Below are 17801 nucleotides of genomic sequence, written 5' to 3' on the forward strand. Positions count from 1 at the left end.
GAAGTTGGGAGGAACAGGGAGGGAGGGACGTCATACTGATTACAGATGAGCGTAGTGATGGACAGAAGGGCAGGAGGGAAAGAGGAAGAAAGAAATAGAAAGTCGTGCATGGGCATTTCTCTTCCTTATGATATACCACTTCAGATGCAGGCATGACTATTAACCTCCTCCTAAACCTGAGCAAAGTGGGAGTGGGCTCCTGGCACATCTCAAACCCGCCCTATGAATAATTCATGTCCACTGCCATGGCAAGATGAAAGCAAGGAGGGTTTCAGCACAGAGTAGAGTGGGGAAAATGAGCTTGACACCTTTTTTTTCGCCCTCCCCTATTCCCCTTGCAACCCTTGTCCTGGATGTTTGTCCTGTCTCTGGGACCAAATGAACATAGTCTGAAGGCTTGATGTTAGAATAGCATACACAGAATAACTGTGCAAAGAACTGTAGTCCTACTGCAAAGGCATAAGCTCATACATGCTGCGTGGAAACATTCTCATTTGAAGATGGCCATAATGCAATGGGCAGGAGAAGACATTACACAGGCCAACCTGAGAGGGGTGCATATTCGGTCCCTCTTCACTCCCTTCAAATGCAGGGTTCACGCTCAAGTAGCTCTTTACACACAGACAGGCCCTTTGGTGGTGTATGTACTGTCAGAGCTAGAACTGGAACTGACTGTATTGAAGAACATGAGGCAGAGTAGGAGCTGAAAGGGAGAGCCGACTGAATGAGTGCATTAAGGGAACAGCCTGTTACTAATGTTCCTATTGTTTGTGTTTTCTCACCAGATACTCGTTTGGCACACAAGAACGGAGAAACCGGTCCTTGTAAATGAGGGGAAAAAAGGATTCACAGACCCCAATGTGGAGATTTGACCGCTCTCCTTCAGACCAAGGTACATAATAAAGTGTTATACATTTTGAAATACCTTATTTTACAGACCTGAACATTTCTGAAATGTTTAACCTACGCAGTTAGAAAAGGTGTTTTTAATATTTCCTATTTAATGTGAACATTCATTTTTTTTAATATGCTTTCCATTAGGGCACAATTAAAGCAGCTGTTCATTATTTAATACCACCTATGCAGTAAACAGGTTAAATTAACTGAATCAAGGTTTAGCGTTCTTTCTGAGCGTATCTTAATCCTTTCTATTGCAGTTGTTTGGCCTTGGACCTTGGAGGATGAAAACGGCTGTCTCTTGATAAGTGCAACCAGCGCTCATGTCTTAATCATCAGAAGAAAAAAAAGGAAATGGGGCCTTTGAAGGGGGATTTAATCCTCCTCTTGACTGAATCTGACATTTTAAAATATGGAGTAAAACAGTACAAATGTACCATATTAAAGCACAGATTAGTAAGAGGCTGCAGTTATTTGTCAGGTCTACAACTGAAGTGCAGAGAAGATGACATAAGGGACGCCTAACAGGGGTCGGCTTGGATGGACGTGACCTGCACCTTCACGGTACAACGACCTGCTGATGATAACTGAACAAAAAAGACAGCACAATATTACAAGCATACAGCCAGCGGAGTCAACCAAACAGGCAGGTTAAAGAATATCCTTTACCTTTACAGAAGGGGGGGAAAAAAAGAAAAAAACTAAAGGAACTAAAACTCCCATTGTCTGGATCTGCACATGGTTTCAGAGAGAAATTCCTCTTGGATTTTAAGGACATGGCCTACATCATCAGCCTGGGTACAAACACGACTCCAAGGAAAAAAGTGTCTTGTGGATTTTCTTTTGAGTAAACACAAACTCAGCAAGTAATGTTCTTTTGATAACTATGAAATGTTTGCTTTAACTTAATTGGTTCAGGTGTTTCACAAGCACTTGACTTGCTAGTTCAATACTACTGACTCTTACCTGCATTTACTCTTGGGTTATCATTGTTCATTTTATGATGTCATTATAAGTCATGCACTTAAGCCACCCCCCCATACACTTGAAGAGAGACTGCTGTTTGAAATGTACCCCTTGTTGTGCTTTGGAGCCGAAACGTAAACGTAAACGTCAAACTCGAAACACTTCTTAGCACTTAAAGAAAATACACAAACGATGTTCCTTTGTGGCAACATGTGTAAATAGTAATTCAACACGAGAACAATCAGATGACTGATGAGAAATCTTGACAAAAGCATTGTAATTACTGTATTTATATGTAAAAATCAAAAACAAAGTCACTTCTTTTTTCCCCCTGTTGAATTCCTCACAAAGACACACAAGGCACAGGTTCACTCTATAGGTTCAACACATGGAAAGAGTAATAGCACATCACCAATTCCATTTGGTAATAGACACTCCAGTTGGTGACACATTCATAACGCTTAGACAAAACTATAAATCAGCTACACTGTGGAGTCACAAACGCTAACCTAATTGCCATGTATGTGTTCATATAAAGTGTCATTTTTGACATTGACGGGGAAATGGTGTGTAATTTTAGAGAGCTAATATTGTCTATGCACGCTCATACGTCCACGAGCCACCAGTTAACAAGAGTCCACTGTGTGCGAGTACAAAAAAAATAGAGCAGGGTGACAGCGTATCAAAGCCTGACGATTTGGTTTTCACTAGGCTTGTCAGTCCTTATTCTCTCTAAAAATATATACTTTTCTGTGATGTGGAGGAGACAGAATTCCACAAAATGTAAATCTAGATACTCAGGCTCCATCTGCTGACTTTTAATGCAACTCACCTTCGACCAGCTGGTGTAAGTTATGAAGGGTAGATAAAAAAAATGTATGCATGGCCCCGAAAATTTAGTTTTGTTATGTGTTTTAATTAAAACTTTGGCTTCTGCGTATCAAATGAGAAAATACATGCTAGTCTCAATTGACAACAGGCTAAAGAAAAGCACAACAACTTAGTTAATCTGATTTTTGCTGCTGATTTGGTTGAAACATTGACACGCCATCTTCAGTATTGTGGATTTATGTTTCCTGGTTTATTTTTAGTATTTAGTATCCATCGGTTGTACAATAACTGGATAAAAGGAGGGAGTCTTCGCACCTCCAAAGATAGACATCAGCAGCTATGAACACAGTAACAAAGTTATTCTACACCTCGTATAATAGAATCTTTCCTCTACTTGATAAATCATCCGTCTAGTGCAATAGACACAGTACTGGTTCTTATCTAACATTGCCCGGCAGAAGTAGCTGGAGATAATTCAAACATTGAGCCTCTGTACTGATGCCAGATTATCTCTGTACACCCACCCCTCTTCAACACACATACAACACAAAATACACTGCTGCAGCGTGGAAACTTACAAAGACATTACAGCCTCTCGGGCTCATCAGCCGGGGAAACCGTGTTATTACATATTTCACTTGGAATATGATAAGATACACGTTCAGACAATAGCTGTATTGTATCTCTCATCAGACTGGCTGTTTTCATTGACTGCATGATATTACACTGCACAGGGATCGGCCATGGAGATCACAGACTATCTTTGGATTTGTTCTACTCTTCAACTTGCCTCCCATTATTTATTAAAAATCTAATTTAATATATTTATTTATGTATTTATTTCAAGTGTGGATGTGCAATTGAATCATAAAAGTGTTTGCCCTGAAATCTGTATTTTCCAACTGCTCTCTAAAAAAAAGCATGCGCATAAACAGTAATAGTGTACACATGGATTATCATACACGTCAATAATCGGTTAGTGCTACAAACACACACACACACACACGCACGCACACGCCTCACCGTATTATATTATTTCTGTTGAGCTGAGTTCTACTGAGTGGTTATCAGCTTTTAATCTAAATGAATGGATCCACCTGAAATGCTTTTTAAGATTGAACAAATTGAGTCCAAAATATAAAAAAAAGACAAGAAGACTTAATTCAAGTTCTAGGTTTTTCTTGAAATTCAGCATGCTGTTTATTGTTTACTTTTCAAATTAAACTAAATTCCCACTGCTCTTGCCAAAAAAACAGGCAAGCAAATGTCATGTGGTGTCAAGGTCTGCATGTGGCTGGATTGGTTGAGTAAGATTCTGTATTCTCTCTGGGGTCCTAAAGCAGCAGAACAATGTAAAGGTTTTCAAAAGTATTGTTACATCTTTGTATGACATCTGATCCGACTTTTTCCAACTTCAACAGATGGCGTATCAAGCAATATCAAATGCTATTAAATTAGTCCACTAGAACCAACCCACCTATACATCAATTTTAGCAGAGCAGGTTATTTAGCATTTAATGTCAGTTAATGAGCATTAGGCTCAGAGGGGCTTCTCTAAGGCACAATACACTTTATACACAAGTCCTCTCTTTTCCTCATCTTCACTGTCATCCCCCCAGCCTCATGTGATTCACATTTTATGCATGTGACTCTTAAGGTTGTTTATTTGCCACAACAATTCTGTCTCAGAGAAAGGTGTTAGTTGAATCAAGAGAAATAAATACCTGAGAAGAACCTGACCTGTGCTGTAATATTGTGTCGGTACACTGGACTTCTTTATACTGTGTGTTGCTATGTATGTATGTATTTCAAACAGCTGATCCGGCACATTTGATATTTCCTGGAATTCGCCAGTGGTTTTATGAAACTTGTGGCAAGTCCTCATATGTAGGAACTCACTAGTTGCACAATTACCACATAGCTATTATACGGACTTGTATCTATGCAAAGTTTGGCAGTAAAGAAGTGTTCATATTCCTCTCCTGAAGGAGGAGATGTCTGCACTTCTATGAAATTTGAAATTCAAGTGTATCCTGGGTAAGTTCTCGTTAATACATCACTAATCCATAAACCAATCGCTCTCGATTATGTGAAACGCTATTCGACAGGGGATCAACTTTGACCCAACACCAGCAAAGAAGCCCTGAAACCTCCAGTGCAGAGTGGACAGTCTGTAGTGACAGAAAACACACTGCCATCGTAGCTGTCAGCAACTGACAGTTACAAGCTAACAAACAACAGAAACAAATAAAAGGTAATAACTAATTACTAAGCTATACTTATCACTGTGGCTGGTGAATACAGGTTGTGGTTTTCAGCACCACAGGAAACTGACTACCTATCAATACTTAGCTTACCTGGTTAAAAATACATTGCTTTGTCTTCAGTGTGGCTTCAATCTTTAAAGAAAATCATTAAGATGGTATCCAGGCCGGTTAGTGCAACACCCAACAGATGAGTTATCAAAAACGCTCATCAAACGCAGCTTGTGTTCTTGACCTCTCTGCTGGAGCCCGCTGCATATTGTGAGAAAGTAAATTTGAAAATCAACCAATTATATAAAACAGGCTGTGGTTGTGCAGGATTGAAATGAAGCAATTCACAAGCTTCCTTGGCACTAATGCACAGAGGTCAAAATCTCCCATATTCACAGCTACAAAGTCTGAAATCAATCAATTAAGTCTGTGGGAGGAAAAGACTTAACAACACTTTATTATAATAAACCACAGTCCCATGGTCTCCATTTGAGAAGAGTGAAGTTTAACGATACTGGGCCTAGTACAACACCCGGCATTCCTCCTTAAACTTGCACAGTTTGCATTTGTTTCTTAGGTAAAACACACATAAGAGCACTCTTACATTTGAGTGCTGACATGTTAGTGCAAAACAGAAGGTGACTGCATTTTCCTCAATTATACAGGTGTATAATATTAAAATATTTTCACACTACATAATTTTATTTTAAATTTTATAATTTTATTTCCATTATTTTACAAAGCAATAAGGTATTTTAAATTAAATCGACATACTCAAATTTGTCTGCTTTTTGGTTTCGCTTTTAGCAGCAAAGGCCTGCACTCGAACCCTTGATGCAGCAGTAAGATTACACCTGGAGTCTATGCTTTTCCAGGTGAGGGTTTTGTATATTCCTTCATATCCACTACTGTCATTACTGAACGCGACAGCTCTTTTGGCGTTCACTTATCGCAAAGTATCTTTTTAATAAGGAATGTAATATAAGAACAGAAGTACAAACAATTCTGCTGTTTAAGATTACTTCATGAATCCGAGAAACTTTTCTTCAGAACAAATTTAAGAAAAAACAAGGATAAAAAAAGAAAGATATTATTGAATGAGGCCCGTTGTTATTGAACAAAATGCCATAAATACAGTCAGCGGCCCCAAAACTAGTGTGGATCACTGCTGTGTTGGTGTCTTTTCATAAGACACAAAATGTCATGTTCACCGATGTGTGTCACTTTGGAGTGCAGCTGGTCGCAGGACGGCGTCATTGCCTGAGTAGGCAAAGCTTGCGGCAGTTGCCTCAGTCGTGTCCTCCTAGTATACTCTCCTCATCCAACCGCCCCTCTCACCTCCCGTCCTCACTGGACATCAACAGTCATGCCAAAGTCTGGGCTGCTGGTGAACTGAATCTTACCATCTGTTTCCTGCTCTTCAAACACTATGACCTGTAATAAAGCAAAAAAAAAAATCAGCTTAGCCAAGGTCATGAAAGGGCAGTATGAGTGGGTGGCTGAGCACCAATGTCAATATATGCACAGAAAAGTTGTTTGGAAAAGCAAGAAGGAGAAACATTAATATCAACAGCTGTATATTGTAATTGTTGCCCTGTGTTCGGCGTGTTAGTGGAGGTGAGGAGCATGTGACTGAAGGAACAATTTCCACGTGCGGTCACATAGTGGTACACATTCATGTGGATTTTCTTGAAAAAAACTAAAACCTGTGAATTGATAAAACAAGTACATGTTGAACTGCAATTAGTTTTTAATTGATTGGTTGATCATCGGAAACTTTTAACTGCTTCATCATTCGAGTCAGTTATCAAACAGAAATGCCAAAACTAGGATATGATGCTTTACTGGGTCATTGTAAACTGAATTTTTTCGAGTGGTCTGGATTGGTTGGCCAGATAGTGATGGGCAGTTGTTCTTATTTTCTGACATGTAAACAACACAACTGATTCATCATGGAATAAAACAGAAGAAAAATTTGGCAACAGTTTTGCATGGTGATCCTAACATGTTATGTACCAACTTTGGCCAAACTTGCTACAACTTTCAGTCAAAGAGTTGGTTGTGAAATCCTAAGAGTGTGTTAAATGTGACCATATGGAAGCTAGGGGTGGTCAGTATAAATTGTATAGGAAGTACACCATTATGAACCGGCCCTGCAGTATGATTTGACTGTACCATGCTGACGGTACGGTCCTCATGAGTTAGGGAGGGACTCCAGCCTGTGCCACTAGAGAGCAGTGGCATTATACACAGCCATCCACTGTTAATCTTCATTAAAAATAGCCCAAAAACCCAGCAGTCAGCTAATATTGGTAGCAAAAGGAACTTGTTTGACTTCTAAGCCGTCAGTACACCTTTGTCTCTGCACCACTGTGAGACAGTCAGTGTGTGAGGAGAGAAACGCGACAGTAAATGACAGCGTAATGAGTAAAAACTCACACACTGAGCTGAAATGGAAGCACTGTGCTGCAACACACGTGGAAAGGACACAACAAAGGAGAGCAGTAGAATGATATGTTATTACAATAAAATAAAAACACAACAGAAATAAAGTGTAATTTAAGGCTAAACAACAGACATGCTTCCAAGCAATGCTACGACTGCTTTCTCCACAACACTACCGATAATGATTTGCAACAAACTCAAAAGAAGAAAGCCACGACAGGCTACAAAGGAAAACTTCTCTCCCACTCTCTCTCCACATCAGAAGAAAATTACACACCTGCAACACAGCCTAATCTGGGCCAGCTGAAGAGCCAGCTGATAACAGAGCAGATCACAAGCAGTCAAACGTATTCTCTCAACAAGTGTTTTACAAAATCACCAGCACAGAACCGATTCTTCAAATTATCCAGCCGAACAATCCCAAATAAGTTGTTCTTTCCCTCAAATCAACACCTGCCAACACTCACGCCACATGTTAACACAAAGGCACAAAAGCATGCATGTATGTATGTCAAACTTCTCCGCACATCCACATCAAATCTCCAAAATCTGCAGCACAGAAGCAATAACCATTTGGACAAAATCCACACAATGTAGGTTACCATCCACATGTATTTTATAATTTGAAGAGAAAACACTCAAACCACCCAATCTCACCTGAGAATCCCATGATAAAAGGGAAAAACCGGCACAAGCCCCCATTATGTCATAACTCGGCCCCAGGCCATGAAATGACAATTAAATCAAACATAACAGAAAAAAAGTGTAAAATAGAGCAAACAAAACAAAAAGCTGCATCTACTGGCTGGGATGGTTCGGATGTGAGAGACTGCATAGCCTTGAACTGTTTTGTAAGCTCAAGGGCATTAGGGCCAAGTGGCTCCACATCAGGTTAATTGGGCCCAACCATGCTGAGCTCAAAACAAGAAACACAAGTGGTCATTGCAGCCTCACTAAACCAAAGATGGAATAGGAACCATCACAATACCGGTACTGTCCGTGCTTCAAATAATACTGTAATATAAATTTTAGGCCATACCGTCCAGCCCTAGTAGTAGCACTATACACAAGAAAAAGTCATTCCGTGGCCTTACTATCCACTATATAGCAACATAATGTGTAGTTGCATAAAGGGCTTAGGATACTCTTGATGAAATGTCGCTAGTGCAAAACAAGTGTTCAGCACTGTAACTGTGACTTTTAAGAAAGTATAAACACATATGGATGAGACAGAAGTACCTTACCTGGTTGTCCCCTTTGTGAAGCCAGGGGCCCGGGACATAGAGGGTTTGCTGGGGACCGATGGACCAATAGCGACCCAGATTTTTGCCGTTGATAAACACCACACCTTTGCTCCAGCCCTGTGAACACAGCCAGTGACTGTTTACCATGACACCAGGCAGGTTCAGCCAATTAAATGCTGATGGGTAAAAAAAAACATGTTCATCACAAACAACAACACATGAAAAAGCCATAATTTTCCCATGACATCCTAAGTTGTTATTGCACCTCCTCGCTTTGCTTCTCTACATCCAGCCACTTCACTTACAAGCTAAAAAAAGAGATATACAGCATAACAGGAGGGTAAAGAGGCACTTAATCAATAACTGCATAATGTGCATTGCATTAAAATTGGCATCAATTTAACTGTGAAGAGTCTTTTAAGATGTTCGCTGTTCCCACTAATGAAATAATAACAGTATTGTGTGTATATATATAGCCAATTCATTAGTGAGCTAGTACTCAATAAAGCTTGCCAAATAGCTATTTCCCTGGGGACATTTCTTTTATATCATTTGCAGATCATTATAAAGTATGCAGTTAAGATTAATTCAGTCAAAATAACATATGTTGGGACATCCCGTTTGCATAAGATCCTGAGGTTTCATTTTTTTTTTTTTTTTTAAATCTGGGGAAATTCTGCAGACTTGTCAGAATTCTGGATCTGAAGATACCACAAGAGCCTGATTATAACAAATCGTATTGTAAGCCAACACTACACAAGAAAGAAAAATAACAATAATAATATTAAAACTGAATCTGACAAAATGCCTGTCAGGTCTACAAAGAAGAGATCCCCATGTCTATTGTCTATGTGGTGAAAGCAGCTAACTGGACCAGAACTTTATAAATACATAGCAGTCCTGTGCTACTAAAATATTCTGACCAAAGCTCCGGTAACAATAAGTTATCAATACAATGTGCAGTTTGATTTCCATTAAATTTGCAGGAAGTAAAACCTGACATTCTCATTTGATTTGATAATTAATCCATTGATTGATTGATTTTATTGTGGGCTTTGGCTCAGTTGGTAGAGCGGGTCTGCCAATGTCCGAAGGTCTTGTTTCTATAGGTGGTCATTTTATATCTATTTTTAATCATTTTGCTTATCTTTGCCGTCATTTAGCATCTCTTTGTGGTTGTTTTGGATCCCTAGGGTTTATACTTGTGGTCATTTAGCATCTCTTTGTGATCATTTTCTCTTTTTCTTTTCAGCAATATTATGAGTCAGGGCCCCTGACCTTATTTGCCACTGGGCCTTTGCCTGTTAGGCCCTTCTTTAATATGTCAATGGGTAGGCACGGTTAGTAATCCATTCATGGATTTAGCATGCTAGTATGGCTCTGCAAATGCACATGGTCTAAGTATTGAGGAATCCCACTAGTATTTGCACCTTGAAGGGTCAGCAGTTCGATCCCCGACCTGTCCTACTAGTGTCATAGTCGTGTCATTGGGCATGGCACTTCTCCCACCTTGCCTTGTGTTAATGTGTATGACTGCTGTATGTTCAAGGAGGTGTTCGGAGGGGCCGTAGGGGCTTTCATCAGTCTGCCCCAGGGTAGCTGTGACTACTATTGTAGTTTACCACCATGTATGTCTGTGTGAATGAGTAAAACCTGGACTCTGTGAAGCACCTTGGGTACTGAGAAAGATGCTATATAAAGTCCCAATAAAGTCAATTCTTAACTTGATTATTTTACTGTGAATCTATGAGATGTTTGTCAAAAACAAAGAAAACAACAGTCAATATACAGAAATTCTATCCAATAATATAGCCCCCACAGATTTTGTCAAAATGCTATTGGATAAACTTAATGTCTGTTTCTAAGTCTGTAGTTTGTAGTGCAGCTATACTGGATTGCAGGCCCACTGGTTGTTCTACTCACAGGGAGTTTGATGAAGGTGTCTTTAGGGTAATGGTTCACATAGAGTTTGGCCTGGAAAAAACCTGGGAAGGAGGGCCGCTGGCGCATGGACATCCAGTGGCCTGAACTCTCAAGTCTGTAAAAGGAGAATACATTGCATTTCATTTTCACAACACTGTATGTTTCATGGCCTGAAAGCATAAACCTTGATTATGTAATGTATTGCTTAGATACTAGATAGTTTCTTGGATTTTCTCAAAAATTCAGTCTTGACTTTGAGTACACAATGTATTATGTCATTCAAATTTATATACCTACAGTAAACATCAAGTGAGAATTCCAGGGAAATAAAAGCGTCACCATCTTCGTTTTGGCTATAGGTTATATTGCATCTAAGTAAATTCAAAAGGTTGCATTGATAAAAGAAAAACCCATTCCTCAGTTATTCTTTTTTTTTTAGTGTTCACTCATAAAGGACTTCAGGCCTTGACATTTTCAAAATGTTGCACAGGTAAAGAGATTGCAGTTTTTCGGCGCATGAGGAAAGTGGCTTGAAAATATATGTAACTAGTCCACTAAGTACAAATCTAAAAGGTCAGTTTATTATCTGTACAACAAATGTGAGTTGCATACAGGGGGTAGCCAATACAGGAAACTCTGAATATCAACAAAGATTTTGTGATTGGGAAGGGTGGTGGAACATCTTTTTACTTCTCTGGTGTTTAAGACACTAATGTTGCATGTCATTAGCAACGTAGGAAGGAATTATAATATTGTAATATGAAAACATCATGAGGGAAATGCATTAGCACTTCAGGGTGCACTGGGTCCAACCAAAATGACCATATAATGCATGCTTGGCTGTTGTGTTGAAACTATCAGACCTAATGATGACTGTTATGACATGGGTGCCACATTAAAGTTCAACCGCCATGTTTGCAAATCTGTAAAAAAAAACCATCATGCTTAAGACAGCCTTTTGCATCCAACAAATCCCAAGGTTTTAATGAACAGTTGCATTAAGCCACAGTCTCTGTGTTGATGCAATGATCTTGTCAGTTCTTTGATAGATACATTGCATGCTGTTAAGGATATGTCTCCTCAAAATTCAAATACTGTTCTTCTTTGTTGATGCAGCGAGTTTGGCATGATGCTGAAACGACATCCATGACAGCCACAGCAAAGACCAAATCTGGAATCAATTAACCGGTTACATGTAGTGTTTTTATTATAAAAAATTGAATTTCCCTTGCGGATAAATAAAAGTAATTCTTCTTCTTCTTCTTTATCTACCAGAAACTTAATATTAGCTTGAGGTCTGCTAGTACTGTATATTACGAACACCTTGTGCTGTCACTGTGAACAAGTAATCACCACACAAAAAGGTAAAAAAGTTCCCTATCATGTTGAGCCTCTAGAACATTGATAACAGCACAGATCTTACCTGACTCCAGCCATGTGATCTGCCTACTGCACTGCTTATAATGCTTATAATGCACAGTAAGATGTTTAACATGAGATGCTGGATTGGCAGGTTGTGTTTTGATTCCTGCATGTTGCCATCATGTTCAGACTGTAATTGTGTTAAGCAGGGAGATAATCATCTGGATTGAATGAGGAGCAGGCAGGCGTAATTGCAAACATGGAGGGGAACTGGGTAATAAATGCAAGACACAAACCTGTTTACAAAGCCTGGCTTCATATCCACACTACGAATAATGAAGTCACGGAGGGGGCGCTTCTTCAACTCGATATCTCCAACAAGACCTGAAAGGTGAGTCAAAGCTGCTTTCATTTTTTTCTACGGATCTTAAGACACAGTGAATAAGTTTCCTTCAAGGTATCGAATGAAAAACAGAATTTGGCAACACTTGAATGACTGGAACATTTACAAAGCTATCAGTTTTCAGAACAAGTAATACCTTTGCGCTGCTCATCCAGAGTTTTCCCATAATTCACTCTTCCACAGTTCTCCACCAGCAAACTTAAAGTTCTTTTTCCCTTAAGTGGAAAAAAGGATAAAGCCACACATTACTGAAATACAGCAGTATTCCTCAATGGAAAGAATAACAGAAAAATTGGGAAAACATGATTTTCGGCTTGTCTGGCTTTAGCAACTGATTAAGGTTAATTTGAGTCTGCACTATTCTTTAAGGTTGAATTGACTATTCAAACGTGTTGAGATAAACAGTTGTTTGAAGGTTTGCTGTTGGCTTAATACTGGGACGTTGCTGCCAAAAACATCTATCAGCGTCTCCTGAAGCTTTCACATGCTGTTTAATTTTAATGTGCCAACAGCAGACTAAGTCTTAACTGCATACAAAAGGACACACACACAAGGTACCTTCCCATCAGGGAGTGCAAGTTCTTGCGTCTTGTAATCCAGAACACCAACAAATTGTTTGTCCACAAAAACCTTGGATGAAAAGGAAATATGAAAGCAAATATATTGAAACCTGAAAATAGGCCACAAGAGAAACAAACCATACTAACTATGTTTGTCTAAACAATAAAATCATGATGATTGAAGCGATGAAGTACACTGGTGAGGGGTGTGATTTCTAACAAAGAAGATGGTAAATGTGTGAATGTGGATGCTTTATGTCAGCGTCTTTCTTCACCAGTGCTCTGTCTCTGATGTTGTTGTTAGAGTTGAGGGTTCCTTCGCTGAAGATGGTGGTCTCATACAGTGTGTAACCATACGACTGACCATTGCCATGGTTGACAGGGAGGTTTTCCATGTTCACTGGCCTGTCTGACTTCAAAGGCTAAAAAAAATGCAAAAAAAGACAGACAAAAGGTTTGTTGTTCATACAATGTATCTTTAAAACCAGGTCATATTTTTAAAGAGGTTTCCTTAAAATGGTTACACGGATATTACTGTATAACACACAATCTTGATACCACTCTCTTCAGATGGGATCTCATGCTTCCCACCGCACAATCTCCCACTTGCAAGATGGCTTCTCTCAAAGTGATGATTTATCAAACCTAATGAAGCTTTCCTGTCTGGGGTTCAGGGCAATTCTTTTATTCAGCAGCATTCTTTTGCATACCCTTGGGAGGTGCATTATGCTCTCTTCACAAGACAATAAACACTCGCTGCTGTGACACGATTAACCATGTCCTACCAAACGCACAGATGCAATATAAAACTCAGACATCCCACTCAGTCTCTCTGAAGCCTCTGAAGAGAAAACGCTTGTTTTAAACAAGGTCGTGTGCCTGGTCAGGGACAAAGTAATTGTCATCTCAGAGGGAAGCAAATTATTTCGACGGGGAGTGAATAATTAATGTTGTAAGTGACTGCAAGACGTGCTACTTCTGGTTTGAATATAAATGCCACAGAGGAGCATCGCCTAAATGGCCAAACTAGACTGGTGGACATGAAAAGGAACATACATGAAAACCTTCAAACAGGCTATTAATCAATCTTTTGCCAAACAGAGAGATTTTGCTTTCATGCACTCACACTGTCCATCCGTACCGTGCCCAAGCACGTTTCACGGCTAAAGTCTAGTTCGTTTGACAAGTGTGAGTGCAACCGTACCACGTCTAGGCGCCGTACTCTTGCCAGTCACGGCCCGTTTGGGAGAGGTGGGCTTTTGTAAAGAACGTTTGCACATTTACACGCATGAGCGTGCGCACGTGTACGAGCACGAGGCCTACGCCGGTTCTGACGTCATTTTATGTGCGCCTGTTCGGACATAGAAGAAAGAAGGACGGACCATGCGGACGTTTAAAACAATGGCGGCGAAAGGTTCATGTTGGTGTGATGCGGAGGTGGGGTGTTTACTGCAGATTTGGTCAGAAGAAAATATTCAAAAACAGTTGGACAAGACGCACAAAAACTCAGAGGTCTATGGTAAGATTTGTAAACAAAGCGACGCATCACGATGACGTCAATCAAAGCATGAAACGTGTTACGGCGTGATGACGTATAGGCAGGCAAGAAGCATTCAGCCGAGGCCCAGGTAGTGTGAGTACAGACGGGCCTGGCCCATGGGGGGGAGAGGGGGGGACAAGTACCCTAAATCCCGCGGCAAGGTACGGATGGACAGTGTGAGTGTGCCCTTACTGCCACTGTCGAGAGGTAGGTCAGACCTAACGGTGGGGTTGTTTCTATCATTTGCTAATGATTCACTGTAAAATATGGCTACCAAAGTTTCTAACAAAGTATAATAACTACTGATAACAGTTATTACAGTAAGCAAATGTAATATGTCATTATAGGGTGAGCAGAAATTCTGTGCTGAGTAGGCAGATGTAGAATGTGCTACAGTCACTGTACAGTAGGGACTGTAAATCTGTCCTCGGGCTAGGACAGTCTTAGGGAATCACATTTGAGAATAGCATGTGCCATGGAAGTCTCTTTGAGCAGGAGAATATATATTTTTTAAGAAGTGCACAAAGCGCAACAGGCTGCATGTCCCCATAACAGCAAATTATATTTTCGTTTATTTGATTGGCTTTTGTGTATTACATATGCATTTAATATTTATTATGTTATCCGTCGACAAAATTCTGACTCTGTTTTGAGCAGTGCTATATGGACGATGTTTATTATTTCTGTGCCTCCAATGTTGGCACTCTCTGTGCATCTGTAGCTTACCTTGTCAGTGAAATGCAGACTGTCCCACAGAGACAAGTGCTGCTGGATGACAACAGGCTGGTACGCTCGCCTCTCCTGATGAGAGGGCAATTCAGGGAGAGGCTGGGCTGAAAAACAAGGACGAAAAATAAGGGGAATGATGCAGTTTGTATTTTATTCACATTTCCTCCATTCTTCATTTACCCGTGCGATGCAAACAAGTCCAAACTAAGGGATTTTTTATATTATTACAACATGATGCATACATTTACAGTAAGGAGTTCAAAATGGGTATTTATGATCTTTATAGAAATCTCTTAAAACTTGCCAATGTAAAAACCCTTGCATCTACACATCTACTTATGGTATCACACCTGAGGGAAATAAAGACGGAACCAGAATAGGGCTAACTGAAAACCATGTTGTGTCTAACAACAAACTAAAACCATGTTTTGGGCACACTTGGTACATAGGACAAGCAGGATGATTTATAAACTTTGGTTCTGCTTAAAGTTGTAATCTTTAAGAATTCAGATGGTTGTTTCGGCCGCATTGACGGTAAGATGTAACAGCAGGTGAGCCTCTGGGACCTCCTGTCCCAGACACATAAGAGTGAGCCTGACTCGGAGTTCAGACTTGAACGTTCCATTTCATTGCACTTTTACTCAGCAGAAGATAGAAGATCCCGATTTCCGAGTACAAGTGAACGCAGCAAAACTGACAGTGACACACACACAGATCTGAATACTCGGCAAAGATGCAAGTACACTTACAATACACGTAAGGGCCTACTCACACTCAATTTACTGTATTGTACAATACCTACAATACAAGTTTAACAGGTAAAACTATTCACTAAAATACACAAAAAACTACTGGACTTTCTTCTGAGATATCAAAGCACTGCAGACTATCCCATTTTGCATTCTCTTAAAGGAGTCGTCCTTCTCCTAAGCCTTCGAATCACTCTATACCAATCATTAAAAAGTGACCTGTCACTTGGAAGCTGCTTTAAGGCTCCTTGGGCGAGCCATTTACCCTCCGTAGCAGCATTCAGTTTGTACTCCATGTTTCGAGAGAGTCTCTTGACAACAATAAACAGTGCTTGCCTATGCCCTCTCAATGCTTTTAAAGGTGTTAAAGCATACAGACAACAGAAGTCCCTCTGGAAAAGGCTTGACAGCATTTTCTTATCACCAAGAGGTAACGGCTGGATCACTTAGAGAAGTGCTGACGATAAAGGCCTACACCTTTATTTGTGAGTGTGTGTTGAAAAAACATTTCTATGAAACAATTTGTCAAAACAAAGCCCTTATTATCCCAAATAAATAAAATAATCCTGTACAGAAAAAAAACATCTTTTACTGGTAGGGTTCAAATTTGCTCATATTTGACATTTGACTTTCCTCGCAGATCGTCAACTGATGATTGCGTGTGATTCTGAAAGCTTGTCAGTAAGATCAGTATTAGACTTTTGACGGATCAGTCTGATAACTAGGTTATGCAAAAACTAAAACCACAGGATAAAGAGGAACTAACAACACAATGTTCATGATTTGACAACCAAGAAATGATACAATATCAAAATGATCTAATTACAGAATGGATCAAGTGTTATGTGTTTGTAGTTGCTAAGCAGAACTACAAGCCTTCTCAGACTTGCTCTCATATCCAGGTCACTGCTCATTGTTCAGCAGACTACAAAGCGTAAGGATGAATCACGCACAGGCGGCCTTTCAAACTATCTTGAATCGCCACAACTCAGGGCAAAAAATTATGACTTTGCTGTGCTGGATTCAATCCCAGAATACCAATTGCTACATGATCAGTCCATGCCACACAACACTTGAGACTTCTGCTCCCAACCACAAACCCTTGTTTTACAAACAGACACAGTTGCATAAGCAATAAACATGATAAAAGGCCTAAAATGTAATTTTCACAATAGGCGGTAATTGAGGGTCTTTGATTTGGGCAGAAATCTCACACACAAATGCAGAAATACACCCAAAACCATATCTAATCCGTGCTTGTAATCATATGCTAAGTTATCCTACTTTAGCCAATAGAGAGCAGGTTCTACAAGGAGAATTAACTTAAGAGGGGAGATGAAAGGAAAGTGAGAGAAAGAAAGACAGAACATGTGGGGCCCGACTCAGCAACAACACACAACACTCACCGTGGTAGTGGCTGAATAAATTCCTCAGAAGATGGTACTTGGTGGTGTAATCCCCAGCCTCGGATAATGGAGCATCGTAATCTGAAAGATAATGCCCTATCAGAACAGCAGGCGCGGGAGCCAGAGAGAGGCAGGGATGCCTCTTACCGTGGCAGATGCTTTTACTGTGCTCCCCTATCAAACATCTTGAGACAGCAGCGGGCCGAGAAACATTTTGGGTTATCTTGACAGAAATTGGAGCCTTTTTGAGGCAACAAAAAAAAAAACGTCATTCAGAGGAGTAAATGCAGATATGAAGCCTGCTGAAGGTCAGAGGTGGTCTTCTCTAGTGGGGAGCAGTTTTCAGAATTCTCCTCTTTTCTCAAGAACGAGGTCATTACAATGTTAAGTGCCCTAGAGGAGGATATAAAACCCATTGTACCATCTTTAATTTACATTTCCTGTGCATTTTATTAGGTAATTAATTCATGAATGCGCACTGCATATTCAAA

At 40.0% G+C, this 17801-nt stretch overlaps 2 protein-coding genes across 12 annotated transcripts in view; one reads left to right on the top strand and one right to left on the bottom strand.

Annotated features, from left to right (window-relative positions):
• The window catches only part of LOC310947264 (galactosylgalactosylxylosylprotein 3-beta-glucuronosyltransferase 1), a 70701-nt gene extending 66081 nt beyond the window's left edge, over positions 1-4620 (top strand). For all 3 annotated transcript variants that reach the window (XM_083914039.1, XM_083914041.1, XM_083914040.1), the window contains 2 exons: positions 786-892; positions 1158-4620. In XM_083914039.1, coding sequence (XP_083770165.1) covers positions 786-872 — 87 coding nt within the window. In that variant the 3' untranslated portion in view covers positions 873-892; positions 1158-4620. The remainder of the gene's footprint in view (positions 1-785; positions 893-1157) is intronic.
• A 766-nt stretch (positions 4621-5386) lies between these two features.
• The window catches only part of LOC310947220 (beta-galactosidase-1-like protein 2), a 29803-nt gene continuing 17388 nt past the window's right edge, over positions 5387-17801 (bottom strand). For 7 of the 9 annotated variants that reach the window (XM_083913964.1, XM_083913969.1, XM_083913968.1 and 4 more), the window contains 9 exons: positions 17311-17391; positions 15153-15259; positions 13162-13308; positions 12885-12956; positions 12463-12541; positions 12220-12307; positions 10562-10676; positions 8639-8755; positions 5387-6383 (listed from right to left, as the gene is read on the bottom strand). In XM_083913964.1, the coding sequence (XP_083770090.1) occupies positions 6297-6383; positions 8639-8755; positions 10562-10676; positions 12220-12307; positions 12463-12541; positions 12885-12956; positions 13162-13308; positions 15153-15259; positions 17311-17391 (893 nt within the window). In that variant the 3' untranslated portion in view covers positions 5387-6296. Of the gene's footprint in view, positions 6384-8638; positions 8775-10561; positions 10677-12219; positions 12308-12462; positions 12542-12884; positions 12957-13161; positions 13309-15152; positions 15260-17310; positions 17392-17801 lie in introns of all 9 variants that reach the window. The other 2 variants (XM_083913963.1, XM_083913965.1) reach the window with 2 other exon arrangements.

The sequence above is a fragment of the Echiichthys vipera genome, assembly GCF_963691815.1.
Source record: "Echiichthys vipera genome assembly, chromosome: 5".
Lineage (NCBI taxonomy): Eukaryota > Metazoa > Chordata > Actinopteri > Perciformes > Trachinidae > Echiichthys > Echiichthys vipera.